Raw genomic sequence first — 27,210 nt, forward strand, 5'->3', positions numbered from 1 at the left:
TATATACTATTCTGATACTTTAAATTCAATACAACAATATTTGTAAAAATAAGATGATTGTATAGTATTAGAATAAAAACAATTATATATTGATATTTCCAAGTTCTCTTCCATTTTTTTCTGGATAAACAGTTGAAACTTTGTAGTTTAAGGCATAAAAGACTGATAACTATTTTAGAGACTTCACAATGTATATTTATATCAATATTTCCTGCATATAGTTATGATAAATGTAAATATGTAGGTACTTCTTAATATATATTATTCTAAATTTATTTGTATGAATGGAAATTAAATAAAAATAAATTGCATCTAAGTAATTTGTTTTTTTATAGTATGCCAATTATTTTATTCATTATTTGATAAATTTAAAAAATCAGAGTTGATTCATCACAGAAGGGGAGTGGCCAAACCATTATCATTAAAAGCAATTTCACATTTGTGAACCCTCAACTCATGCGTTCTATGCATGCATGGTACATGCCACATGTGTAGCGATAGGGGGAGGGGGGTATTTGCCACAAAACATAACATAAAAGCATATAGATACAATAATCCCTATGAAAGTTTGTGAAGCAAATATGGACTTAGTTGTTTGTATCATGGTGGCTTTGGGAAGTTACATTCTAATCTCCAAGATCTAAAACATATTGGGAAACACAAACAAGCCAATCTCTGGAACGCCTGAACCAATTTTAATGAACCGCTGAAAAACAGTGAGAGGAAACAGGTTATAAAGCAATATATATGAGACTTATCCCGAAAAAAGTTCACGAATCCCCCAGAATTTGTGAAAAACACCTGGGTTAGTGAACACAGACATAATTTATTTTGGACAGTTTATTATAGCAGTTTCATTAACTGCTTTAACTAACTGAAATAATGCTTGAAATCTATTCTGAGCTTGGAATATAAAAATTCTCTGTATAGATAAGCCAAGCTTGTGTTTCAATTCGTGACTTGCTTAAGCTTGAGATCTCAAATACCTGGCCCTGTGTCCTATAAATCTATAAAATATAAATGTTAGGGAATTAAGGATTTATAATCGACCTTTGAAGCGCGTGCGACGCCAATCTAATATTTATCAACTCTTCAGCTGTTGTGAAATGTTAGTATTAGTAAAGATTCTTTACTAACATTTTTCAACAGCTGAAGAGTTGATTTGGTTTGAACTACGCGGGTCAAACCGAACGGCGTTTTATCTAGTATTTTATAATCTGTCAACACCTGTTTTCATTGACGTTATTATTTACCTAATAACTAATCTATGATTGTTATTTGTCGTCTGTGTTGCACACACGGTTTTTACTTTTTATATGGTTTTTATTTTATGGTTATTTTATCTAACATCTGTCTGTGGACAATTAAAAAAAAAAAATTAAAAACCGGGAGGTGTGCGCGGCACGGGTGTTAATTAAATAAATTTATATTTAGCAATATTCTAACAATATTTTACAGTAATTCTAATTCACAGGACTCTAATCATGACTGTGAATGAAGGAATTGATATTACCAAAGCGGGTGACGGCGGGGTTTTGAAACGAATTATCAAGGAGGGCGAAGGGACAGAAACCCCAAGCGCCGGGTGCATGGTTACCGTACATTACACTGGAACACTCCTCGACGGCACCAAGTTCGACTCCAGCAAAGATCGAAATGAGCCTTTCGAATTTCAACTTGGCAAAGGTTAGTAGACTTCTCGAAATATTCTCCTGTAGATTACAAATTTGACCGAAACCTACCTTTCTCCTAAATTATATTTTAAGTTAATAAACTTTGTACTAAATTCTCTGACGTTGAAGATGATATTGATTATTTTTTTTCCAAGTTTTTTTACAAGTTAGCCCTTGACTACTATCTCACTGGATGGTAAGTGATAATGCATTCTAAGATGGAAGCGGGCTAACTTGGTAGGAGGAAGATGAAAATCCACACTCCCTTCGGTTTCTACACGACGTCGTTCCGGAACACTAAATCGCTTGGCGGTACGTTTTTGCCGGTAGAATGGTAACTAGCCACGGCTGAAGCCTCCCACTAGCCAGACCTGGACTAATTAAGAAAACCTCAATCGGCCGAACCGGGGATCCAGGATCTCCATCTTGTAAATTCCTCATTTATCCGTCAATTAATCTTAAACGTTTTATAAAGTTTATAGTTTAAACTATTTTAAACAGAGACTACATTTAAGATTTTTAGAGACTGGTGATGGTTTCAAGTCCATACACACTTATGGCAGAACATCCATAGGTATTAGTAGGAATAATTAATAGCAGCTGGGACATTTGATTAATTATATTATAGTCAATAAAGCTTCTATGTTGTTTTAAACAATGTCAACATAAATGGTTTTGATTGTAGTATAACAATACACTGATGACATCACAGGAATCTAGCTAGTTTTCAAAATTGTGAGAAGATTATTAATAACTAGGATTACCCAGTCATGCTTCGCTTTGTGTTATGTGCACTGCTTCCTACCCCTACTCTACCCCTTCTTCTTGACTCTTAAATGTTTGTATGGGAAATATAAAAAGGTTGTTTTTATGCTTTTCCCGGCAGTTATTCTGATTTTCTCACCTATTAACCATCCCTATATCTCCACGAACATTTCGAGACCAAGCGAACTTAAATCTGTTCAGCCATTCTAGAGTTTTAGCGAGACTAACAAACAGCAATTCATTTTTATATATATAGATTTCTCATCTTGCATCTTCATTAATATTATATGTCCCTCTTCTGGGCGAGATCTGTATCCAATGTTGGCTGGCAGGCTTTTTTTTTTTTGTTCTGTTTATCTCATGCAATCAGTCGGCAGACTATGAGCAGAGCTGTTGTAGAAAAAGAAAAAAAATAAAAAAAAAATAGGCTGGCAGGCTTAATCTAATAATTTTTGACTCACCAACATCATAAACCGCCAATAAATGTCCACTGCTGAACATAGGCCTCTTGTATGGACTTAACAAAACAGTTCCAAGCCGCCTGCATCCCTGTCCACCTAGTGGGGGCGCATTGCACTTTCCGGTCCAGGGTTACCATTACAGCATATTGGGACCCCAATATCCATCGGCTCTTCTCAGGACATGCTGAGATGCTGGTGCTAATTGAAAGCCTTCAAGTGTATTATGTGTGAGCGTAATAAATTATAATTTTACCCCCATATTTCCAAGAAAACAGTAAATATGCAGGTGAAATCACAGGGAATCTGTTAGGTTCCTTCCAGTTAAAAATCATGATTCTCTACATTTCATATAATGATTTTATCAATTGAATTTACAAGTATGTAGACTATATTTAGGCTTATTCAAGGTATCTTTCATTCTGTAGCTGAGTACAGTCAACCAATGCTGCAGTTATTGAAGCTTATATTGTTTAGGTAAAATAATACCAGAAATTCAATATTTGTATAAATATTCATAATCTTGCCATATGTACCTGACCTCCATGCATTGTGTGATAAAATCAATAAGTCTCTTGACATTGGCTTGGGGACACAGAAAGGTTAAATAACACTATTATAACATGACAAGAGTATTCATTCTCTTTTATGTTTTTAGAGAGCATATAGATATTTTGATTGTGCTATACATTTATACTTCTATACTTCTATACTAATATTATAAAGAGAAAACTTTGTTTGTATGTTTGTTTGTTTGATTGTAATGAATAGGCTCAAAAACTACTGGTCCGAATTTAAAAATTCTTTCATCATTCGAAAGCTACATTATCCACAAGTAACATAGGCTAAATTTTATTTTGGAAAAAAATAGGGTTCCGTAAGATATTTGGGTTTTTCAACACAAGGTGTAAAAAATCAACCAGGAAAGTAGGGTACGGGTAGGTAGGAGTAGGGTAGGGGTAGGGCTAGGCTAGGGGTAGGCTAGGGGTAGGGTAGGTGTAGGGTAAGGATAGGGTAGGGGTAGGATAGGGGTAGTTGAAAGTTTACATCGAGTTTCTCGTGGGCGTCGGCTAGTTATCGATATATCAGCTGATGGACTTTTTGTAGGGATTCCAAAATAGAGCAATTTAAAATTTATAAGTTGTAATAGGTAGTTCTTTTATACAACATTGATTTACCAAATGGACCTAAGTACAACAGCCAACCCCTAGTGCGGAAAAGGCCTACGAAAAAAGAAGAAGACAACATTGATTTAGTAGTTGTTTTATCTGCATAATAGCAAAATGAAAAAACATCCTGTTTTTTGTAAACGTGTGAATCAAAATGATAATTGTTATCTTTGTGGTCTGTGGTTAAGCTGTGGCTCCCATGTTTTATTATTCTTTACAAGGTAGCTCTTGACTACAATCTCACCTGATGGTGATAAATAAATAAATAGCCTTTTATTTCAAGGCTATTTCCATCTAAGATGGAAGTAGTCTAAATTGTTAGGAGTAGGATGAAAATCCACACTCTAAGCTCTCTAAGCCTCTTGGTGGTACATTTCTGCCGGTAATTAGCCATGGCTGAAGCCTCCCACCAGCCAGAACTGGATCATTGAAAAACCTTAGCATACCTCCACACCACGGTGGCCATCAAAGGTCAAAGATATAATATGATGAAATTACCTAATTGGTTTGTTGCAATGTAGTTTTGGTATGTTGCAATGTGTTGCAAAATAGGTCATGCAATGGTACCCCAGAGATGGAAAAAGGAGGCAAGGACGACCACACAAGAAATGGGAGGATGACCTGCCAAAAAGATGGCCAGGAAAGGCTAGAGATTTAGTAGAGTGGAAAAGTCTGGAGGAGGCCTATGTCGAAGGACAACCTGGTTGCTCTGGTGTATAAATTAAGTAATAGTATTAAGTATATCATATGTATTCAGCAGTCAGAGAATTAAGGCTTTTTTTTTTATTTATTTATTTATTTATGTTGCAACAGGCACAGTAATCAAGTCATGGGACATCGGCGTAGCGAGTATGAAGAAGGGGGAGGTGTGCGTGCTCACGTGCGCGCCCGCGTACGCGTACGGCGTCGACGGCTCCCCGCCCAAGATCCCGCCCAACTCTACGCTGCAGTTTGAGGTGACTTACATAGTTACTTATTGTACTACTTATGAGGACGATGACTATACTAGAGCCTTTCTTGATGAGTACTGTTTACCAACAAACAAATTAAAAATGAGGGTATAAATCACTAGTCATATAACATCTAATAATAATTATAATTGACTTGTTCTTAAATGAATGAAAATAAATTTGATTAATTAACTTATATTAAATGTGACATTTTTCAATAAATGAACTATAAAAATAAACGCACCTACGACGTCATTAAATCGTACCATATTGTATGGGGCGTTTTTCAGGGATCCGCGGTAGTGCCGCAAATCTGACCCTTTAAATCCTTGTAGCTCCGAAAGGAATTATCGCAGATACCCTGTTACTTCTACAAAATTGCTTTACTATTAGTATACTCCTAATTTATATACAATTTAAAAAACTATTGGTCACGTAACTGCCGGTTGCCTAGTTCGCTGGATCAGTGCGACCATGAGATTTAAGCATGTCCTAGGCAAGCGTGTAAATGCAAACTTTGACCAAATGCCGATTGGCAGACTTCACATAGGGAATTAAGAAATTTCTCAGGTAGATATGCTGGTTTCCTCACAATTTTTTTCCGTCACCGTTTGAGACATGTGATATTTAATTTCTTAAAATGCACATGACTGAAAAGTTATAACTGGTGGTGCATTCGGACTAGATTCGAACCTATGCCCTTTGGTCCAAAGGCAGAGGTCATATCCACTGGGCTCTCAAATCTAAACTGAATGCTCAGACAAATTTATTCTGAGTGTGAATGAGCGAATTTAATTTTTCCTTGTCCATTATTCATCATATTGGTATCGTAGTAGTGTATACGTGTATATTGTTTTAGATTGAAATGATCAGCTGGCAAGATGAAGACTTGAGTCCAAACAAGAACCAGGGCATTCTTCGTAGAAAAATAGAAGAAGGAACTGACACCAGCAACTATCCCAAAGATCAAGCACAAGTTACTGGTAAGTTCCTAATCCAAGTAACGCTATAATATTTAAATAATTTTATTTTATTTATTTGCATTATCATGGGTTACATTGGTTAAAATATACCTACCTATGTAGGTACCTATGTACCTATGTAGTTTGTACTGCAAAATTGCAAATCACAAGCTTGTAGAAAACTAAAATATTTGAATATAGTATTAATCTACTAATACTTTCTTCTTATGCCCATCCATTTGCAGTTTTAATATTCTTTTTGTAATGTGATTTTCATCCTTCATCCTTCATCCTTATGATATCCTATATTATTATGTATCATCATTATCACTGCTGATCTCTAGTTTCCTCTCAGAATGAGAAGGGTTAGGCCAATAGTCCATCACTCTGGCCCAATGCAGATTGGCAAACTTCATACACGCAGAGAATTAAGAAAATTCTCTAATATGCAGGTTTCCTCACTATATTGCCGTTATCCTTTGCCATTTGAGACACGTGACATTTGATTTCTTAAAATGCACATTTATTAATGAATAATCAATATAAATTGAAATTTTTTCACCTATAGTTGAATTGGAGGGCAAACTCCCCGACGGCACAGTGTTTGACTCTCGAACCCTCACCTTCGTCCTGGGGGAGGGCAGTGTCCACAACATCTGCGAAGGCGTTGAACGAGCGCTTGAAAAGTTCAACCAGGGAGAAAAGTCTAAACTGATTATCGCACCCAAATATGCCTTCAAATCTGAGGGAAACAAGGAGTTGGGGGTTCCACCTAATTCAGTTGTTGAGTACATTGTGAAGTTGGTCAGCTTTGAGAAAGGCAAGGAAATATGGGAGATGGATGCCGATGAGAAGTTTGAACAGGCCAACGTCCTGAAGGAGAGCGGCACCAGTTACTTCAAGGAGAACAAGTTGCAAATGGCGATCAAGAAATATAAGAAAGTGTTGGCTTATATTGAGGGTGAGTGTTATTTATCAATGCAAAAATAAGGGTGTTATAGCTTGGCAAAATTGTTAATGACACTACCATGATATGCGGGGGATAGGGGGGGAAAGGACTGCGCATGTCATCGCTACCCCCTTCCGGCCCGTGCGGACCATCGGGAGTGTTACGAACGAATTTGTCAAGCTATAAGTTTTACTGTTGTGTAGTGGCGTAACTATACCAACTGAGGCCATGATGGATTCAATAGGTGAGGCCTGAACACTTGTAATATATTTTTTATGTTAGATTACTTCTGAGAGCAGGGTCAAGAGGACCATGGCAATTTAGCCACTCTTATGGTCTTGCCACTTTACGCAACTAGGTGTGTCTTTCTGGCGCCTCACACCAATTATAGAAGGACCAGTATTGCACCCAAATTCAAGAACTAAATTATCAGTAATTTTCTGAGGAAAACAACCTTGGACTTCATATATGTATATCTTATACCAAACTTTTGCTAATTTTTTACACCATTCGACTATACAAAAAGGTAATTTCACAGAGCTCTTTAACCGACAAACATGATTACAACTATGAAACAATCGATTCCATAAAGACAGTTTTTATTATAATCGCCTTAGATAGTTGATCATATACTTTTACAGAAAAGTAACGTCTAGCGAGGCACGTCCTATGGCCTATGCAATAAATGATATGGCAAATATTCTTTTCAAAAATTAAAAAAAAAAACGTATCCACAGACATACCAAGAAGCGCAGTAGACAAGGATGAGGACAAAAAGCGCGCTGAAGCCCTCCTAGTGCCTGTGTACCTCAACCTCTCGCTCGTGTACCTCAAGGTCACACCCCCCTACTACTTTGAGGCCAAGGACTTTGCCTCCCAGGCCCTGGCCATCGAGCCTAACAATGTGAAGGGTCTGTTCCGAAGAGGCCAGGCATTGTTGGGGTTGGGAGACGCGGAAGAAGCTTTGAAAGACTTCCAGAAGGTGGTGGAAGCAGAACCGAACAATAAGGTTAGTAATGATGTGTCATCCTCATTGTCACCCTTTTTTAATAGGGTATTTGACTCAGATCAAATTTAATACAAACTATAGTATGTTAATTTTGCATAGTACATGGATTAAGGGTCTTTTTTTATTCTTTACAAATTAGTTCTTGACTACAATTTCACATGATGGTAAGTGATGATGCAGTTTAAGATGTAAGCGGGCTATCTTGTAGGAGGATGAGAATCCACACGCCTTTTGGTTTCTACACGACATCGTACTGGAACGCTAAATCGCTTGGCGGTACGTCTTTGTCGGTAGGGTGGTAACTAACCACGGCCAAAGCCTTCCACAAGTCAAAAAACTAAATTTAAATTTAAACTAAAAACGAATATTATAAAGTTTGTAATATTGTAGGGGTAATTACTGGACACACTGAACCGATTTTAAAAATTCTTTTACCATTAGAAAGCTATATTATTTGTGAGTGTCATCGCTGATATTTTATCCCCGGTGAAACTGCAGGGCGTCAGCTAGTTAATTAATATAAGTTAATTTAAAAATTTTGCATTTTTTCAATTTTTCCAAACTGAGTAGAAAAAATAACTTAAAGAGTAATATGTAATTTGGTGGTTACAAATGGTTCTGGATCTCAGATTCTGGAAAAGTTAAGAGCCTGATATTTGGGTAAATGATATTTCAAAGTGTTAGCTTCTTTATGACTATACAAAATAAACAATTTGTAAAACTTTTCTCGATAGTTTATTTTTTTGAAAAATACATGTTTTGCTCACATTTTGCTTTAATCTCAGGAAAAGCAAACTTATTTTCTTAAATTTTTGTTTTGTATAGAAAATTAGCTATATATCTTGAACATGGCCATTTTGGTTTTCGTTATGTTGTTTAATTTACTTGCAATTAGGTAAAAATGGTTTTTGCGCTCACGTCATAAAATTTGCGTCGCGCGTCAATCGCTCCGTGCTTTTCACTCACGTGAAAGTCATAATTCGGCGTCTCGTTTGCGCTTCGAATTTTATCCATATCGTACCGACGTGCTGCGCGCTCTCAAATGTTTATATTGTGACGCGCGCTTGCAGGCGGCGGCCAACCAGATGCTGGTGTGCCGCGCGACCATCCAGAAGCAGAAGCAGCGCGAGAAGAGCATGTACGCCAACATGTTCGACAAGTTCGCGCAGCGCGACGCGCAGGTGAGCCCACACAATGTTCTGTAGCCGGGACACACCATCATCATCATCATCATTATCGTCATCATCATCATCATATGATCACCATCATCATCATATGATCACCATCATCATCATATGATCATCATCATCATCATCATCATCATATGATCACCATCATCATCATATGATCACCATCATCATCATATGATCATCATCATCATCATATGATCACCATCATCATCTATCAACTTCATCATCATCATCATAATTATGATCATCATCATCATCATCATCATCATCATAGTCATCATCATCATCATCATATGATCACCATCATCATCATATGATCATCATCACCATCATAGTCATCATCATCATCATCATATGATCACCATCATCATCATCATCATATGATCACCATCATCATCATCATATGATCACCATCATCATCATATGATCATCATCACCATCATAGTCATCATCATCATCATCATATGATCACCATCATCATCATCATCATATGATCACCATCATCATCATCATATGATCACCATCATCATCATTAACATCATCATCATCAATCACCATCAATCACCACCAATTTTCAACAGAACATCTTTTTAAAAATAAAACATAAGGGTTATATTCTTTACGAAAAAATAATTAAATATGTCTAAGGAACATGTGTTCTAAAATGAATACTTTCAGAGTAAATAATATTTCTTTTGTAAATAGATCTTAAAATGTGTCCCATATACGCATCCTTATAATAATGAGGTAGCGAAACTTATTCATTAATGCGAATGATCGTTTCTCTCTGTCGTAGGATGTGTGAATGTTCCGCAGGTGGAGAAGCTGAAGGCCAAGCAGATGTACGACATGATCGGCGAGAAGGTGGGCGAGTGGGGCAAGGGCGAGGGCGAGTGGACGGACGAGCAGCGCGACCGCAAGCCCACCGACTTCGAGCGCGAGAACCCCAACATCCTGCTGCTGGACAAGGACGGCCAGTTCGAGAACATGTGAGCGCCCGGGCGCCAACGTTTGCTCTAGTGCGATTGGAACGAATGTTTGATCCAATGCACTTACTCGTAGATCGAATGTTTGAGCCAACATGCTACAGTCAAATGTTTGTCTAGTGTGTTTGTCACTTGTCCCAAATATTTTATCCAACTTTTTAGCTTTGATTCAGCGCCGCTGGGTGTGTATTAAATCCAACACGCGGTTCAAATGTTTGATCCAATGTACTAGGCCCAAATAGTTGATCCAGTACACTTGGCCCAAATATTTGATCCATTAAGAGTAAGTAAGGGTTTCAAATATCTGTTCCAGCGCATTTGACCCAAATGTTTGATCAAACGTGTGTACATATGTAGGGGCGGTAAAAGGACGCTAATTCGTGTAAAATAAGGTGTTACTAGCAACTGTGGTTTAGGTTTGTCAATTTTTCAATTATACGTTTTATAGAATTTGTAATATACAGACATACCTTACTTGTGTGAATACTGTTTGATCCAACTTCGTTTCCGATTATCATTGAAAAGGAGACACCCAGTCTCCGAACAAACTTGGGCCCAAAAAATTCAAACGATACAAAGCTGAAAATTGGCCATAAATTAGAACATTTAAGGAGATCTCATGAGGCCAATTTTCAGACAAATATACGTTGGCTAATTCAGCTAAATTACTTGTTGAAGTAATTGTATCTGTCAAACTTTAACAGATCCGTTTGACATCAAATAGCTTGCATTAACTGTGTCAAACTGACAGAATTTCTAGAGGTTGGACATTAATTTGACATATTATGTCAAAATTTCTAGGAAACAAACAACATAGTTATCACGTATTAATGTACTGACAAACGTATCTAATGACATTGATGTTCACATTTAAAGACAGCTGGCAACTAATGGTCAGTCGGTGAAATACGCATTTGCAGTATGGAAGTAATGAAATCAGCTTATTTTCCCTGTTAGCCAATATTATGTTGTCTAAGATTCAAATGGAGTAAACTAGTGAAAAATACAAGGTTTTTAGTACATTTTTCATTTCTGTATCGTTCTGAAGAGTGGGCCCAACTTCGTCCTTCTCCATTGCCAACACGGACAAGTGTCGGACACACTACTCTACCACAGACGCCCTTAAATCGTTTTGGCGATTAAATATGAAAGAGTGAAGTCAATATTCAAAATGTGTTTAAAAACTTAAAAGTTTCAATATTAAAAATGTGTTTTAAAAACTTATAAGTATCTCATATTGACTGTTTTGGAAAATTGTTTTTTTTAATGATTTTCATTAAATACAAAACATACAAGTAAGATCTCTGCACCAAAAAAATTACCAATGTATTATCAATGTAACATTAATTATAATTAGTAACTAACTCAGTGATTTTATTTAGTAATTATGATTAAATAATCATGATTGAATATAAATTAAAAAGTTATGATTAAATTAATTATAAGTTTTTCTGCATAGAGTAACTTCTTCCATGTATCCATATTTTAATTAGTAGTTACCCGCAATATAAACTATAATAATTTAATGAATCTCTGATGTGTTTTAATTGTAATTTTAAAACAATTATCCATTCCATGAACTGTATATTTAAAGATATTTGGTGTACTTATTTGTAAATTTTCGAGTTTTACTGATGAATTAGCTAGTATTTTTTAAATTTATTATTAAATACATCTATGTATGCACATAGGGGTTTTAACAATGTTGTTGGGACGATCATATAATATCATAATTTCAGTCGTATGAATTTGCTTGGTTTTTACTTTTCCATTTTTAGGCTGAAATATTAACCAGAAATATCGTATGAAGGACATGAAAATGTGGCAAACTTCGCCTGTCCATCTCTGGTTTAAATACAGCCAAAATAAATAAATTAATATTTAGAATACATTTAAAAAATAAGTTTTTATATAAAAAAAAAATATAAGTATAATATCCAAATGTTCATGTCGTACAGTTGAGGAGTGTCCTTATGAGGAGACGCTTCTGCCTGACCACCAAGTTATTTCTATAGTTATAATGTTTTATCACGAGTAAGCATAATATGATGCGCACCACTACATCATGAAATCAGATTATTTTTCTGGTCAGGCTATACAATACACACATGTATTTTAACTAAGTTTCAAGTTCATCGACATTCGTTTAAACGTAAACAACCTTATAAGTTAAACGCTGTTTAGTCCAAGTTTCCTGTTCACCACAGCCCATATGCTGGTTAAGGACGTAAAGCGGGCGGTTATGTTAAACGAGCTTGCAGACCCGGGTTATTTATCGATTAAGACGTCTTTGATAGATATATTTGCAGGCTCTGTTTTTGTAACGCTCGCAAGTTTTGTGAAGTTTACTCTCTGAATTACCAAAATGCAAATTATAAAAAAATATATTTTTCGTCTCAGAAATAATAACACTACATAATTGTCTCCCATAAATCAATCACATCCTAGCTTTAAGGTTTTATGCCACTAGATGCTGCCAGCTTCGATATCCAAACAAATAAATATAACAAAATGAACGCTTTTTGACTCTGGTTTGTAAACTGAGTGTCAGTTTACAACCCAGAGTCAAAAAGCGTCTGGTGAACAGGAAAAAAAACGCTCATTGTTCAAACTACGTTTAATTTTGACTGGCCGGTTAAGTAAACACCGTTTAAATGAAAGTCGATGAACTCAGTCTAAGTAAATATTCGACATAATATTCGTTTGATGCATGTTAGAAAGTTGTGTTGGGTATTTCTAGTAGGTAGGTACATATAGTTGTGGTAATTCGATGGTTTTGCTCATAAAAATCAATAAAAATGGTTTTCCAGTTTTGTGATGAAATAAATTGTTGGCTGTATACCTACTGTTGTTTCTTTTATTAACAAGTAGTCCCTTGACGTAGTTTATTGGCATATTTCATTCTGTTTTTGTATTATGTCGTGGGAAATATAAAAATATTATATTTAAATGGCTGAAGGTCTGAACCCTTGAAATTTGGTCTAATTCCCACGGCTCAAACTCCATAGTTCCGATGTCCTCGAGTACGGGTAGTATTTACATTAATTATATAAATTATTAAAAAAGGACGTGTTTGTATAAAGTTGATACGATATTGATATTATAAATAAAATATTAATTGATTGACAATAATTTGAGTTCAGTTCTTTGTTAGGCAGCGTGAGCGCCGTCACGCTGCTAGTCGCGTTAGTGATTTTGTGCAATAATTATTATTAATCATACATCGTTTTAGTGTGGGCATGGATAACATATCGAGCAGGTGAGTGTTAATGCTTTCTAAAGGGATCCCTTAAACCTACACCCAAGGTCACAAGCCCTGGGACTTGCTCGAGATGTTTCCTTTACCACAAAATGATGGTACAACCATTGTCGCTGTGATATATATTATAGGTAAGTAAAAGTATGGATAGTATATCATAGGAATGTCATCTTGCCAGACTATAGGAGGCAGAAGCAAACAGTTTTTAAAATTCTGGCTACTACAGGCCTTTTATTAGAACCTGTACAGCTCTTTGAAAAGGTAGCTGTGAAATCAAACAAAACTGACAGAAAATATATATTTTATTTGCGAAATAATCATTAGAGATGGATTCACGTTACCGTGCCGCTTACTTTAACAGTTAATGTCGAATTAAGTTATACATATGAGCTATTATAGTTATTTTTGATACATAGTGTATCGTGAATCAACCCTTAATACATTTTTAATTTTTATATACACATCGATTGTAGAACCAAACTTACAGAAGTTACAGATTTTTTTGTACATCTAGAAAAAAAACTTTTTTAATAGCTACATTAATTTTAAGAAATGTTAGAACATACATACCTATACAATAAATAAAACAATATCTATAATTATAGTAATTTTGTAGGGTATTCTAGGCTTACATTCAAATTGATTGGGAGTCTAGGCAAAATAAGGTACTTTTAGATTTTATGTCATGGCAAAATTCAAAAAAATTAAATCACAACCTTTATGTCGTTATGTCACGAAGTTTTGAAGTCAAAACTTATTAGCGAAGCCACGTGACAATAAATCATGATGAAATAAATTTAATTTATTTACTTTTATAATAGGTATTGGTCTCATGAAGCACGATATAGGACAATACAATTTGCCAACTAATTTCCAAATATACCTATTTTTTTATTTAATAGGAGCGACGAACTAAGTGAAACCCTGTAGCATAGTTTTTGAGTAGTTGCGACAATAGGGTAGTTGACTCATATCAAAAATATAAACAATATCAATTTCGTATAGTATATGAATTTTTGATCGATATTAATTAATAAAAGTTAAGGATTTCATAGAAAACTTAATTAAATAATTATGTACTTTTTTTCAATTTTTCCAAACGTCAAAAACGCTGTCATCCGTTTGTGACGTCACGATGTCACTTGATGTCAAGGAATAAACGTCAAACTAATAATTTTGTCAAACACTAAACCGTTCGGTTAAGGTTTAGCGTTTACGTGACGTCATGAAACATCATGGCCGATAACGTTTTGCAGAAGGCTTAAAAAAAAATTGATGATGAGTTTCTAAGCCATAGAAAATCCTGCTTTACTTAGATATAAATATACATAAGAGGAATGTATTCAGCAAAAATAAAAATAAATCATTTATAATGTGTGTACCACTACAATGTTAAGAGAAGGTAAGGTACGTCATTTTATTTTTCTATACATTTATTTATTTCACATTACCATTCAGTATACAAAACCGCGAATTAGGTAAATTATTTACAACCGACAAATTTGAAATTTGACAAAAATGAAATTTTCAGTGATTTTTTATTAAGCCATCAGGAGCTGGACATAAATTTTATAGATCCAATACGCCATAAGACTATAATTAAATTTTTTTTGTCTGTCACAATTATAACACACCCAGTAATATAAATAAATTCCTCTTTCCCGATTTTGAATACTGAATGGCACGTAAAACTACAATTACAATGGTCTTCGTGAGGTACTCATATATATAAAATTGAGTGAATACCTCAAAAGTATAGCATTATTGGAGTCTGTATATCGATTGGTACGAATCCAAAAAATCAAAAAACATTCAGGGCATTGATAACAAATTTTGTAAACATCAAAAGATAGCATTTTTTTTAGGAATTCAAAATTTCTTTATCAATTTTAAATACCTATACAATATACAACAAATATATTGGCGTCTTAAAATATAATAAACATAGTTACACAGAGTTGTGCAATTCGTAGAGGGAGTTCCAATCGGCACCACGCAGACGTCCGTAGGGCTCCTCGTCGTAGTCCCGCGCTCCGGACTGTATGCTGGTGTAGAGTACGAGGCAAAGTGCAGTGCAAGTGGAGAGTAGAATGCTAGGGCTCCTCGTCGGAGGCCGGGGGCGGCGCGGGCGGCGCGGCCTGCTGCGCGCGCCGGAACAGCGCGAGCACGTCGAAGTGCATGTGCAGCGAGTGCGGCGCGTCGCTCTGTGTGTGCAGGTACCTGTGCACCTGTGCACCAAACCGAATGTCATCTTGTGACCTGCTGTGTACGCGCTATGTTATGAGTTAGAATCACAGATATAAGAGGTAACTAGATAAATAGTGTCAATTCTTTGTATTGAAACCAGCGTACCCAGGGGCGTGGCCTAAATGGCTGTTTAATATTTAATGAAAAATGAAATATGTCACCCTTACTTTAGAGTTGAATATTATTTATTCCTTTTGTCACAGAACAAAACAAGACCGTTAGTATATGCGCGGACGCGCTTGCGTTGTTCCGCACACCCGGGTGTACGTGGGCCACGCCCCCTTGCTACTTCTATTGCTAAAAGCGTTAGCTTTTAGCGTTGTCTGTTCTGTGGGTAGAATAAACTTGTACATCTTCTAAGTAAGTCCGCTTCCATAGTAGACTACATCGTCACTTAACATCAAGTGACATCGCATTGCAGCGAGGGCTAACTTGACGAGTGAAAAAACAAATTGGTTTAATGAAAAAAAAAACTGCTCAGATCACAAGCACTTGACGCTTGTTAGCTTGTTATTCATTAATAAAGTGTGAATTGAAGTGATAACCTCCTGTGGGAGGTTATCACTTCAATCAAAAGACGACGCGACGTAGAGATTATAGCTTGGAAAATTCGTAACACTCACGATGGTCCGCGGGGGCCGGGAGGAGGATAGCGATAGCTCCGCGCGCAAGATTTCACACCCGCGCAGTTCTTCCCTCTGCCCCGCGCTCACAACTTCACACCAGCGCAGTCCTTTTTCCCCCGTCGCCCGCATATTATAAGCTAGTTAGTCATCCGTGCGTACACACCTTGGCTCCAAGCTTGTTGAGCAGCCCGGTGAAGGCCTTCTCCTCCCGGCCGATCCACGGCCGGCCCTCGTCCTGCACCTGGTACGGGCTCACGTGCACGAAGATGTTCACGTCTGCAACGGTGCAAGACATTATCATACTGTAGGAAATAGTAGTCTGAGACGGATATGACGTCAGGTGGCGCGACTTGTTTCTGTAAAGAGTGGAGAGTTAGAGAGGGGTACCGATCGGTTGGCGGGAACGGCTTGCGATATAAAGCGTTCGTCGGTCGGTCGGTTTCTGTATGCCTGTGGCGTTCGAGCCGTCCACATTTCTTGTTATGTAATTCTTTATGGGTTACTTGGGATAGGCGGGGAGTGACTTGAGTGGAAAAGGGGAGTGTTTGAGTCAGTCAGACATTTATCAAGTCTGGTCAAGAGATGGTCAGACACTTGTCAACTCTGGTCAAGAGATAGTCAGACACTTATCAAGTCTGGTCAAGAGACGATCAGACACTTACAAAGTCTAGTCAAGAGACGGTCAGACACTTACCAAGTCTGGTCAAGAGACAGTCAGACACTTATCCAGTCTGGTCAAGAGACAGTCGAACACTTAGCAAGTCTGGTCAAGAGACGTTTAGACACTTACCGACTCTGGTCAAGAGACGTCAGACACTTATCAGGTCTGGTCAATAGACGGTCGGATACCTACCAAGTCTGGTCAAGGTCTCCAGCAGGCTCCTCGAAGTGATCCACGTGTTCTTGCCGCCCGCGTGGCCGCCGTCCAGCCAGTACATGTCCTTGATGCGAGATATAAACCTGACGACAAAGGTGGGTTTAACTTAAACTGACGCATTCAATAATTTTAATGGATGAATAGATAGATGAGTATTTCACTCAATAATGTTAAACTACTGGATGGAATTTGATGCTGGAACAGAGGTACGTAATAAGCTACTTTTTAACCCAAAAAACCAAAGAGTTGGCGTGGAATGTCATCATCACATCCTAAGGTTCAGGGTCCAATAAGGCGTACGGCTTATGTTTTAAAGCTCATTTATATGCAAATCAACATATCGGTAAGGTTCTGTTAGAAGAACCGGCTATAAACTTAACTTTTAGCGTTTTATTTTATTAGGACACCAACAGATTAGATTAAATTTTGTATTACTGTCACATGAAATATCTAAATCAATAACTTCAAATAATTTACTTTGTTCTGTTCATTGGCGCCGAAAAAATTGGTCATCAATATCAATCTTTAACCCGACTAATCAGACTTTGTGGCTTAGGAATTCTCACTCATATTTATTTAAAAAATTCGTTCGAGTCAACAGTAGCATGTAACAGTTTAAAAAGTCGTACATTATTATAATTTACAAATTTATTGTTGAAAACATAACAATTTCTTTTACTTTTACTTCTTGTGTGAAGGAAGCTGATCCAATGGCCTCCAAGCATCTTTATCATAGTATTGTAGCCTCCATGTTGTTTCCCTACCTCATCATATGCACGTCTCCGGGGGTGAGGGTCTTGGTGTAGTGGAACTCATAGATGAGCTGGTTGAGCACCACGCAGCCCTTGCTGAAGCCCACCAGCGTGAGCGCGCACTCGTCCAGTGCTATCTTATCGCGCCACCACAGGGGGTCCAAATATCTACAATAACAAAATGGTGGCAGATTAGTAACCACTATGATATTTTTTTTTGAAAACGAATGAATGGTTAATTTAAATTGGAGAATCATTGTCAGGAATTTTTATCTTCGTCTTATTCGGATATCCTAATCTTTATTAGAAATAGGGAATATGCATGTAGTTTTTTTACATTTTTAATTGATTTCTGATTAACAAAAGTATTATAATGGTAACATGATAAAAGTGTAATGTTATTTAAAGGGATAAAATTAAGACCCCAAGATAAAACCTCATTTTATATCTACAAAATTTAAGTAACAAGTTGAGGCAACCAGTAAAAAAGTGTAATTTGACATTTGTAAAGACGCGTTTAAATATGTCAAATACTTTTTATGTTTATTTTGCAGCAAATAATCTTATTGTGATTTAACTCCCAGTTTCGCAAAGCCACAGTGATTAAAAATATATAAAGCCACATGCATATTTCTTATTCGACTACGGATCCCATTGGAGCCTATATATGGCCATTATCAACATCAGCTGATTGGTGTCCACGGCTGGAACAAGGACTACCAAGCGCCAAAGTTTAGAGCTTTTTGTATTCAGCAGCCTCATGTATGATATTGATTCCAACTTCAGTCTTGTTACGTTTATACGTTGCGTTGGGACGTAACGTATGAGACAAACCACATATCAACCTCAGTACATCCATAGTACACCAGTACCTCGCAGTACTGACAAGTCAAGACGGGCGTCTTTCGTTCCTTAAAACTTAGGAAAATATTTCTAAAATTTCATCATCATTATCATTATTGCCAACCTATATTCGGCTCACTGTTGAGCTTGAGTCTTAAGTATGATAGTGGTTAGGCTAATAGTCCACCACACTATCTCAATACGGATTGGCAGACTTCACATACGAACAGAAATTAGAAAATTCTCAGGTATGCACGATTCCTCACAATGTTTTTTCGTTCGAAACATGTGATATTTAATTTCTTTAAATGCACACAACTGGAAAGTTGGAGGTGCATGCCCCTGACCAGATTAGAACCTACATCCTCTGAATCAAAGGCAGAGGTCATACCACTGGGCTATCACGGTTATTCTAAAATTTAGATAACTGTAAAATTTTTCAGAAATTTACCTCACCAAGTACTTGATATAGGACAATCGCAGATCATCAAAATGATTGACAACTTTAGTTCTTATTAAAAATACTGTTTCAAAATTTTACATTTTAATGTTTGACTTATAATAGCTTTCTAATTGGCATCGTACCGGTACGCTAAATCACTTATGAATGTAACGGGTAATATCACAACATCCATTGGAACTAAACCTACTCACGGCTTGTGAGTGTCCGCCGCCGCGCCCTGCCCGGCGCCGTTGGCCTTCGCCTCGCCCCCGCGGTGGATCGACGCGTTCTGGCAAACGAGCACACATTGTCTCTCATAGGGAATATGTATGCATGTGATTCGAACGGAAGCTTCACTTGAGGAGTATATTGCTATCATCCGCGAAAAGTCGACGAACCCATGCGTCAACGTCACCTAGGTCCGACAAAATACTCTCTACGTACGTTTCACCCCGAAACCGGAGCATCCTCAGCATAAAAAAAATTTGCATTTGCACGTTGTAGAGTCAACATTTCCTGAGGATGCTCCGGTTTCGGGGTGAAACGTACGTAGAGAGTATTTTGTCGGACCTGGGTGACGTTGTTGAGGAGTATAGTATGACATAAAAGAGTAGAAGTTAATAGTAGGTGAGCCGAAGAGGAGATTTTTGCAGTTACTCGAGCGCGTCAGATGAATATTATTTCATAAAGATTGTGTTGGTATATTTATTAATTTAATTATCCTATTTTATTTTATATTACATTTTGCTAGGTACTTTTATATTTGACATTTAAAATATAATTTCTAAACATACCATCATAATTATGTTTGATTTGACTTAATTGCTATTGTCTTTTTTATTTTAATTACTCGTGTCTTTGTAACTGTTGTACGCCAGAAATGGTCGAATACATAATTTTACCGTTTGTATTCTCAACAAATAAATGAACATAAGCTTAGCTTTGGCTAACTTTGAATGGCTTCTTCTCAGAGATTGTAAATCTTAGATGAAAAAAATACAAGGGCTATTTTGTAGATAAAATCTTCAAGCAATAGAAGTGTTTTTTTTTGATATTTTGTGACGGCATAGTCTACGTTCGCAAAGCGCGCCAAAATGCTTAAATTATGTCAAATATTTCAAGAATTTATTTTGTTAAATAGTGGTTTAAAACAAAATTTGATTTATCATAGTTTTGTTGTTACAAATTGATTAAAATAATACATGCATATTCCCTATTACTCAATAATCTCTTTCACTGATTTCAGCCTAGTCTCACTAACTATATAAATATTATAAAGTCGAATGATGTATCAGATTCAAATTACTGAAGCGATTTAGCTGAAATTTGAACACGGACGAAGTTCACAAAATACAAAAAAGACACCATGATTTAGCGTAAATTTCCAAGAATTACATGTCATAAAGGAATTTGGTTCATTGGTATAAAAGAACCAAATGGCGGTCATCAAACAACTATTCTATCGTAGACAGAGAATTAAATAGACGTCTTAATAGTGTCTGTCGCATTCTCTTAAAAAAGAGATAAACTTATGCATTAAATTTATTTATAATTTATCTCCTATTAAAAAGTGGATACCCAATCAGCGACCAAAGAAGTCCCCACTCAATGAATGCCAAATTCAAGTAGTCGCGTTTGCAAATTCAACCTTAAACTCAATCTTTAAGGTTGAATTTGCTCTGAATTTGGGATTTTATTGACTACTGGACTATGTTTAAAGGTCTTTAAGGTATAACAGTCAAAGCAAAATTGGCCAGTTTTTAAGTGAAATTTTATACATGATTGTGCGACCTTTCATCATAAGAGGTCAATGATTAAATTGTTTAAAGAAACGAGACATGGTCGTTTTTGTAGATCTCAAGGTCGTCTGACAAATCTAAAATGGTTCAGTGTGTTGTATAGTGATGTGAAAGTCATGTCAAAATCGAAAATCTTTTGACTGACAACAACAGTAATGACAAAAGTTATCGGCACGCTAATCATTGGTTCATTTATACTCCGTCCGTTGTTCACTGTTGCCGCCATTTTCGTAATAGTAACCATCTTTCACTGAAATCATCGATCACAGACACTGTATTTAGAAAGGAAGGGATGCTTACATGCAATTCCTCTATGTCAATCTCTTCTGGTAGCGACACGGACGACACCGCTTCGAGCAGTTCTGCGGCGGGCATTGATTTTATTCTGTTGCCCACGTTTTGTAATAATCTGGAATAACAAAATATAATTGTATTATCTCCTAAAAAAAAAAAATATTTATCCATCTATTAATAAATAAATCCTTATTTAAGAACATTTCAAACGATTTCATTATTCTTTTTCGTCTAGAGTTAAGTCCCGGACAGGTCAACATAAAAAATCGATTAATAAGGAGTAAACTCCAAAAAATACGTTATTGAGATTTTCTTACAAGAAAAATCTAAATAGCAGCCTGGAGTTTAGAAGTTGGATGTGTTGGTACACTCCCGTGCCTCGGAGAGCACGTAAAGCCGTCTGTTCTGCACCTGATCTCTCACTGGTCGGTCTGCCGTCCCATCGGACCATGGGAGTGAGAGAATAGAGAGTGCACACACTCGTACACTATAATATCTCCTGCGTACATGGTTCATCTCACCATGAGAAAACTATCGGTCGGGAGCATATCATTAAAAGTTTAGAGAAAGCACCCAAGCTCGGGCTCACAGTTTGTGGTCACCTTTCAAGATGGTGGAGCGCGCTGTGCGTGGGCGTGTGGTCGGGCACGCCCGCGTTGTTGCTCGGCACGAAGTTGTCGTAGCAGCTGAAGCTCTTGTATTCTATCCTGAAACCACATTAATCATTATTAGTTCTCCCCTGTGCTGTACATGGCTTGACTGTACCCTCAGATACAGGGTTTCGTGGTAACAGTCATAAATGAGTCCCTCACACATGGTTACAATTTTTTTTTATTCTTTACAAGTTAACCCTTGACTACAATCTCACCTGATGGTAAGTGATGATGCAGTCTAAGATAGAAGCGGGCTAACTTGTTAGGAGGAGGATGAAAATCCACACCCCCTTCGGTTTCTACACGGCATCGTACCGGAACACTAAATCGCTTGGCGGTACGTCTTTGCCGGTAGGGTGATAACTAGCCACGGCCGAAGCCTCCCACCAGCCAAATTACTAAAATAATTACTAAATACTGGCCATTTAAATGTTTTTCAAGACTTAAATATACTGAGAAATGCCTTAATGCCTTAATAACATGTGTGCTGTGTAGACTAGACGACTGAAGTAAAACTCCTCCCTCTTTCAACGTCCGTTCGCCTAGCCCGATTACATTTTTCGTAATGCATTCACTAGCTTACCCTCCTCGGAAAAAAGTTTTGCGGAAAGAAGTTTTATTTTAAACTGGGTGTTTTTTGGTGCAGTTTCTTGTCTCGGCACAGCAGGTAGGTGAGGGTGGGATGGTATTGACAGGGGTCACAGTCCTGTCACACACACGTGCTGCTAACGTAGGTATACCTGGTGGGTTTGACGACGAGCACGTGGTGCGCGGGGAAGTCGTGCGCGAGCACGCGCGCCGTGTTCTCCAGGTTCCACTTGATGTAGTTCCTGTTGTCGCGGTGCGCCTGCATCACCTCCGGGTAGTCCTGTCACACACATACTCATGTACCGTCAGTCCATACTGCTACCGCATTCAATTAGTTTTTTTCAATTGGCTTGCGTCTGACTACAATCATGCCTGATGGAGAGCAATGATGAGGTCTAGGCGCCGGAAGAGCATTCAGCACTTTAGCAGTTCCAATAAGAAACGTTTAGTGCAAGTCAAGTGCAGTGTTAATGACGTAGTGATGCCACCCTTTGCAATCTGTGTCTCAGGAGCGATACACTCAGGCCAAAACTCCCATCCTAACCGCTCCTCAGATGAGATGCGGCTAGGAAGGGAGAAAGGCGTTCCGCTCATCTCTTTTGCTTCTGTATCCGGGCCCCATTAGGTGATGCTTTCGCGCTGACGCCCCCGATAACGGCGTTGAGGTCCCATAAAGGATCTTACAACACTTATACTATTTTTTTTTATTCTTTACAAGTTAGCCCTTGACTACAATATCACCTGATGGTAAGTGATGATGCAATCTAAGTTGGAAGCGGGCTAACTGGTTAGGGTTAGGAGGAGGATGAAAATCCACACCCCTTTCGGTTTCTACACGACATCGTACCGGAACACTAAATCGCTTGGCGGTACGTCTTTGCCGGTAGGGTGGTAACTACCCATGGCGGAAGCCTTCCACCAGCCAAAAAAAATACTATCAGAAAAAAGTGTGTTCAGTAAATGTGAACAACGAATAAACAGCGCGGACCTGTACGTCGCCGCCGAAGAACACGAGCGCGCGAGCGGGCGCGGGCGCGGTGGCTCGAGCGGAGGCGGGCGCGGGGTCGGCGGCGGGCGCGGCGGGCGGCTGCGCGGGCGGGTGGAACAGCACGTCGTTGGCGCGCCCGTCGTAGCCGGCGACGCGCCGCAGCCGCAGCGGCAACATCGCGCCCCTCACTCGCGACGCATAGCTTGTGCGACAATAACAACACTTTGCCTATGTATGTTTTCAAATGTTATAGAATAGCCGACGCCCGTGACTTCATCCGAGTGGAATTTTGAAGTAGCATGGTACCTCGCTAACATCGCCGGTGATATTTTGTTCACCTACCCTCATTAACAAAGTGTACCCAAATTGGTACAGTGGTAAAGAATAGGTTAAAGAAATAAATGAAACTTGCTTAGAACAAAGAGGAACACACGCAAGTCAGGACTATTAAGAAAGGATGCTGAATATGTTCAACAGAGTTATTAAAATAAAATACCATGTCATGCAAATCTGTTTATTATACAAAAATTTTAAACTGTATAACATTTTCAATTTACTTATGTACATATTGTTACGGAGAACCCTATTACTAGAATCATAAGGTTAATAATCACTCGCCCATATTGTGTTGTTTACAACCTTTTGTTATTATATTTTGTTGAATTTCGTGGAATAAACTGGCTTAGGAGCGAAGTGAAGTAACACCAAGTGATACCAGCGATACAAGGGAACTTAGTTACAATTTTGGACAATGAATTGCTTACGTTTGGAATAGAGTGGAATAAAGTCTCATATGAGTCACCAGGTGTTTTATTTCAAATCTTTGAACACTAGTTTGTACTACCATTATAATAATTAAATTTATTTATTATTATTATGTTAGTTCTAAAACATAAATATTTTAGATAAATGATATAAAAGACATAAAGATATTTAGATGAATAAAGAAAATAAATGCATCTTAATGAGTAAGATTCTTGCACAACAAACTGCATACCATAATATAATACAAATAAGATATATGTGTTATATCTACTTTTATTGATAATTAATAACTTTCGTATTTAACTATATACAGTAACGTTATATAATATTTTTGACAATGTAAGGTTAAATAATTATTTTTTTCACTCACCAGAAATATATTTTTAATAGTTTTTATACAGAACTAATAAATGAAGTTAATTGTTAATAAACAACATATTAGCTTGCCTTACAACATATAATTTAATTAAAACATAACTGAATTTCTTGGAACTAAATAAATTTTATTTCCAGTTAATGAGTTACAAAGATATAACAAAATATACACAAATTTTATAAAACTAACAAAGTTAACAGCCTTGTAAAATCTATTAAACTTATATTTATAAAACAAAGTCAGGTTAGTTCAACCATTTGTTACTCCAGTATGCCTAACATGCAACCAACACTACTATTAAACATAATATATTATCTCGTAATATATAGACAAATATCAACTACTAGCAGCCCAATCAGACATACCACCATCTCTTTCATTGCACTGAGATGAAAGACATGGGACATGGGACATCTTTACCACCATTGGTCCATAGTTTGTCTGTTTCTCATCACTTGCTTACCTAGCCCTACCAAATCACTAAACATATCTGGATGAAATTTGGCCAGAGATAGATTATAGTTTGGAACATTACATAAGCTACTTTGTGTGCAAATGTTAACATGGGAATACAACACCTGTGCAAATGCAGAGCACAATTATAAAAAATTAAAAAAAGCTGCTTTTCTTGTGTAAAGAGTAATTTTTCCATTATCCTCTTATTTTAAAATCTTTATAAAAGGATTGTTCAAATCAAATGGCTACAAATAACCATATATTGCTGTAAAAAGGAAAAAAAAATTCCATTATCCTCTTATTTTAAAATCATTATAAAAGGATTGTTCAAATCAAATGGCTACAAATAACCATATATTGCTGTAAAAAGTAGATCTCAGATTGACAAAACATCAGATCCTCATTTTATATTTCTAGTTTGTTTTTGATGGTAATACTTTGTATCGTTCATACAAACTGTGATTTTTAATGTTATATCATCCAAACAGTTCTTCAAGTCCTGTCTCAGTTCCCTCACCTTGACTCTGACATCCTCACACATCAAATTATAACACATTGCCACAAGACCCATTCCGAGCAACACATATATAAAGTTTATTACTAATTTCAAATGAGAACCTTCTGCCGAGTCTGCTATGTTTGCACCAGGCACAAAATCCCCAAACCCAATTTTACACAAACTGATAACACAGAAATATGTTGAGTCCAAGTAGTTCCATTTCTCCCAAGCTCCAAACATGATGGTCCCAGTCAATATATAGAAGGATATGACCCACAGACAAGCTGTTGATGGAACTGTGATTTTCCTTTTGATAGGCTGAATTTCACCGTCTTCAAGTAATGTGTCGTCTCTGCGACTGCACTCGTGAGCAGTTATGTACAGCCATTTGAATGTTTTAGCCAAAACTTTGCCCATATTGCAGAAATAGAGCACATATATTGGTATACCAAAACACGCATATGCTATTGTGCCAATTTTCCCCCACACAGTTTTAGGCACTACATTACCATAACCAATCATTGTAAATACTGATAACGAGTACATCAAAGCGGCTGGGAACGACCATATATCTTCTGAAGCACGTCCATTGTATCCTAAATGTATGGCACCTGTTATATTATTCTGAAACACTTTTAAAACTGAATTGCTGTTTAACATCCAAGCGGAGTGATTTAGAACATTATATTTGGTTGTAATATTCCAGAGTTCTTCGACACAGGTTTGCCTCCACTGATGGACGTTTTCTAGCTGTTCATCGGGACTGTCTTTTTCTATGTGCATAAAGCTCGCTGCGCCGAGAATCGCGTAGCAAACGACGAGGGCGCCGACGCCCACTTGTGTGAACATAAACGCTATGAACTTTCTCAGACAGTCTTTGATTTTCTCCCGTGGGTCACTCTCGGTGGTCGAGGTAGAGTCCCTACTCCTATAGGAGCCGTGTATACTCGAGTGGTTGTAATGCCGCTCCATTTTAAAACGTAAATTTCGAAAGTTTGTACGACAAATTTGCGGTTTTACGTGTTTTACGTTTATGCGTAGATATAAATAAAACTATTTCTGGAATTGAGTTGGCGCGTTGCCAGTTATAGTTTTGATTACCAAACATTGTAGGCTAGAGTTTGATTTCGTTATCGTTACTATTTAGGATTGTGTTTTAATAATTCATCGGCATAAATAAATCATTTGATTAGCCATTGGTACAATAGCTAAACATACAATAGGTAAACATTTAAATCATGAAACTTATTTAAAATGACAATAGTATTTAAATTGGTCGGCAATCTGCATTAATAACATAGCCCCGTATTTTAATTTTTAAGCACTTATGTTTATTTTACAAGTACATAAAAGTTTAAAAAAAAATAACATTCGTATCAGTACTTACCGAATAGCATTGTAACTTCCACAATTTGTCTTCACTTTGACGAGCGACAATTTTAGCGAAACAAATAAAATTTTTGAAAGAACTATTACACTTTTACAATTTATGTACAGATTTTTATTGTAATTATTTATTTTTATTTTTCGCCATTTTCGCAACAAATTAAAATGTCAATTTGACATGACAAATGACAAAAATTGTAAATAAAAATATATAGTGATGATACCAAAATACATGGTGATATTTCTGGC

General features: G+C 37.0%; 3 protein-coding genes across 4 annotated transcripts; 1 reads left to right on the plus strand and 2 right to left on the minus strand.

The window, feature by feature from the left end:
• The first annotated feature begins 1,346 nt into the window (after positions 1-1,346).
• LOC112047901 (FK506-binding protein 59) lies at positions 1,347-12,952 on the plus strand. 2 transcript variants are annotated; one of them, XM_024085196.2, is made up of 7 exons: positions 1,347-1,686; positions 4,879-5,021; positions 5,875-5,998; positions 6,546-6,938; positions 7,664-7,935; positions 9,006-9,116; positions 9,922-10,085. In XM_024085196.2, exons 1-7 carry the CDS (start codon positions 1,485-1,487, stop codon positions 9,928-9,930), a joined length of 1,254 nt encoding a protein of 417 aa, XP_023940964.2. In that variant the 5' UTR covers positions 1,347-1,484; the 3' UTR covers positions 9,931-10,085. The 2 variants fall into 2 exon arrangements, with proteins under 2 accessions (XP_023940964.2, XP_023940963.2); XM_024085195.2 differs by having other exon boundaries at positions 1,348-1,686; positions 9,942-12,952.
• Positions 12,953-13,654: 702 nt separating this feature from the next.
• Positions 13,655-27,149, minus strand: LOC112047928 (mitochondrial protein C2orf69). Its single transcript, XM_024085236.2, has 10 exons — positions 26,963-27,149; positions 23,480-23,681; positions 22,644-22,771; positions 21,853-21,957; positions 21,257-21,365; positions 19,370-19,446; positions 17,885-18,040; positions 17,097-17,203; positions 16,407-16,519; positions 13,655-15,598 (listed from the first exon to the last, which is right to left on the minus strand). Exons 2-10 carry the CDS (start codon positions 23,654-23,656, stop codon positions 15,464-15,466), a joined length of 1,107 nt encoding a protein of 368 aa, XP_023941004.2. The 5' UTR covers positions 23,657-23,681; positions 26,963-27,149; the 3' UTR covers positions 13,655-15,463.
• On the minus strand, positions 23,691-26,956 carry LOC128198007 (TWiK family of potassium channels protein 7). The gene has a single exon (XM_052883819.1). The coding sequence runs from the start codon at positions 26,545-26,547 to the stop codon at positions 25,477-25,479; it is 1,071 nt and encodes a 356-aa protein (XP_052739779.1). The 5' UTR covers positions 26,548-26,956; the 3' UTR covers positions 23,691-25,476.
• Positions 27,150-27,210: the final 61 nt, after the last annotated feature.

This window comes from Bicyclus anynana, chromosome 10 (genome assembly GCF_947172395.1).
Source record: "Bicyclus anynana chromosome 10, ilBicAnyn1.1, whole genome shotgun sequence".
Taxonomy (NCBI): domain Eukaryota; kingdom Metazoa; phylum Arthropoda; class Insecta; order Lepidoptera; family Nymphalidae; genus Bicyclus; species Bicyclus anynana.

Bases quoted from the DNA above. Each gene is read 5' to 3' on its own strand.
- LOC112047901 (XM_024085195.2), top strand. From the start codon at position 1,485: ATGACTGTGAATGAAGGAATTGATATTACCAAAGCGGGTGACGGCGGG. The intron at 5,022-5,874 runs GTGACTTACATA...ATATTGTTTTAG, and splicing joins ACTCTACGCTGCAGTTTGAG to ATTGAAATGATCAGCTGGCA. The intron at 9,117-9,941 runs GTGAGCCCACAC...AATGTTCCGCAG, and splicing joins TCGCGCAGCGCGACGCGCAG to GTGGAGAAGCTGAAGGCCAA.
- LOC128198007 (XM_052883819.1), bottom strand. From the start codon at position 26,547: ATGGAGCGGCATTACAACCACTCGAGTATACACGGCTCCTATAGGAGT.
- LOC112047928 (XM_024085236.2), bottom strand. From the start codon at position 23,656: ATGTTGCCGCTGCGGCTGCGGCGCGTCGCCGGCTACGACGGGCGCGCC. The intron at 19,447-21,256 runs GTAAGCATCCCT...CTCGTTTGCCAG, and splicing joins TTGACATAGAGGAATTGCAT to AACGCGTCGATCCACCGCGG. The intron at 16,520-17,096 runs GTAGGTATCCGA...GCACCGTTGCAG, and splicing joins GGAGACCTTGACCAGACTTG to ACGTGAACATCTTCGTGCAC.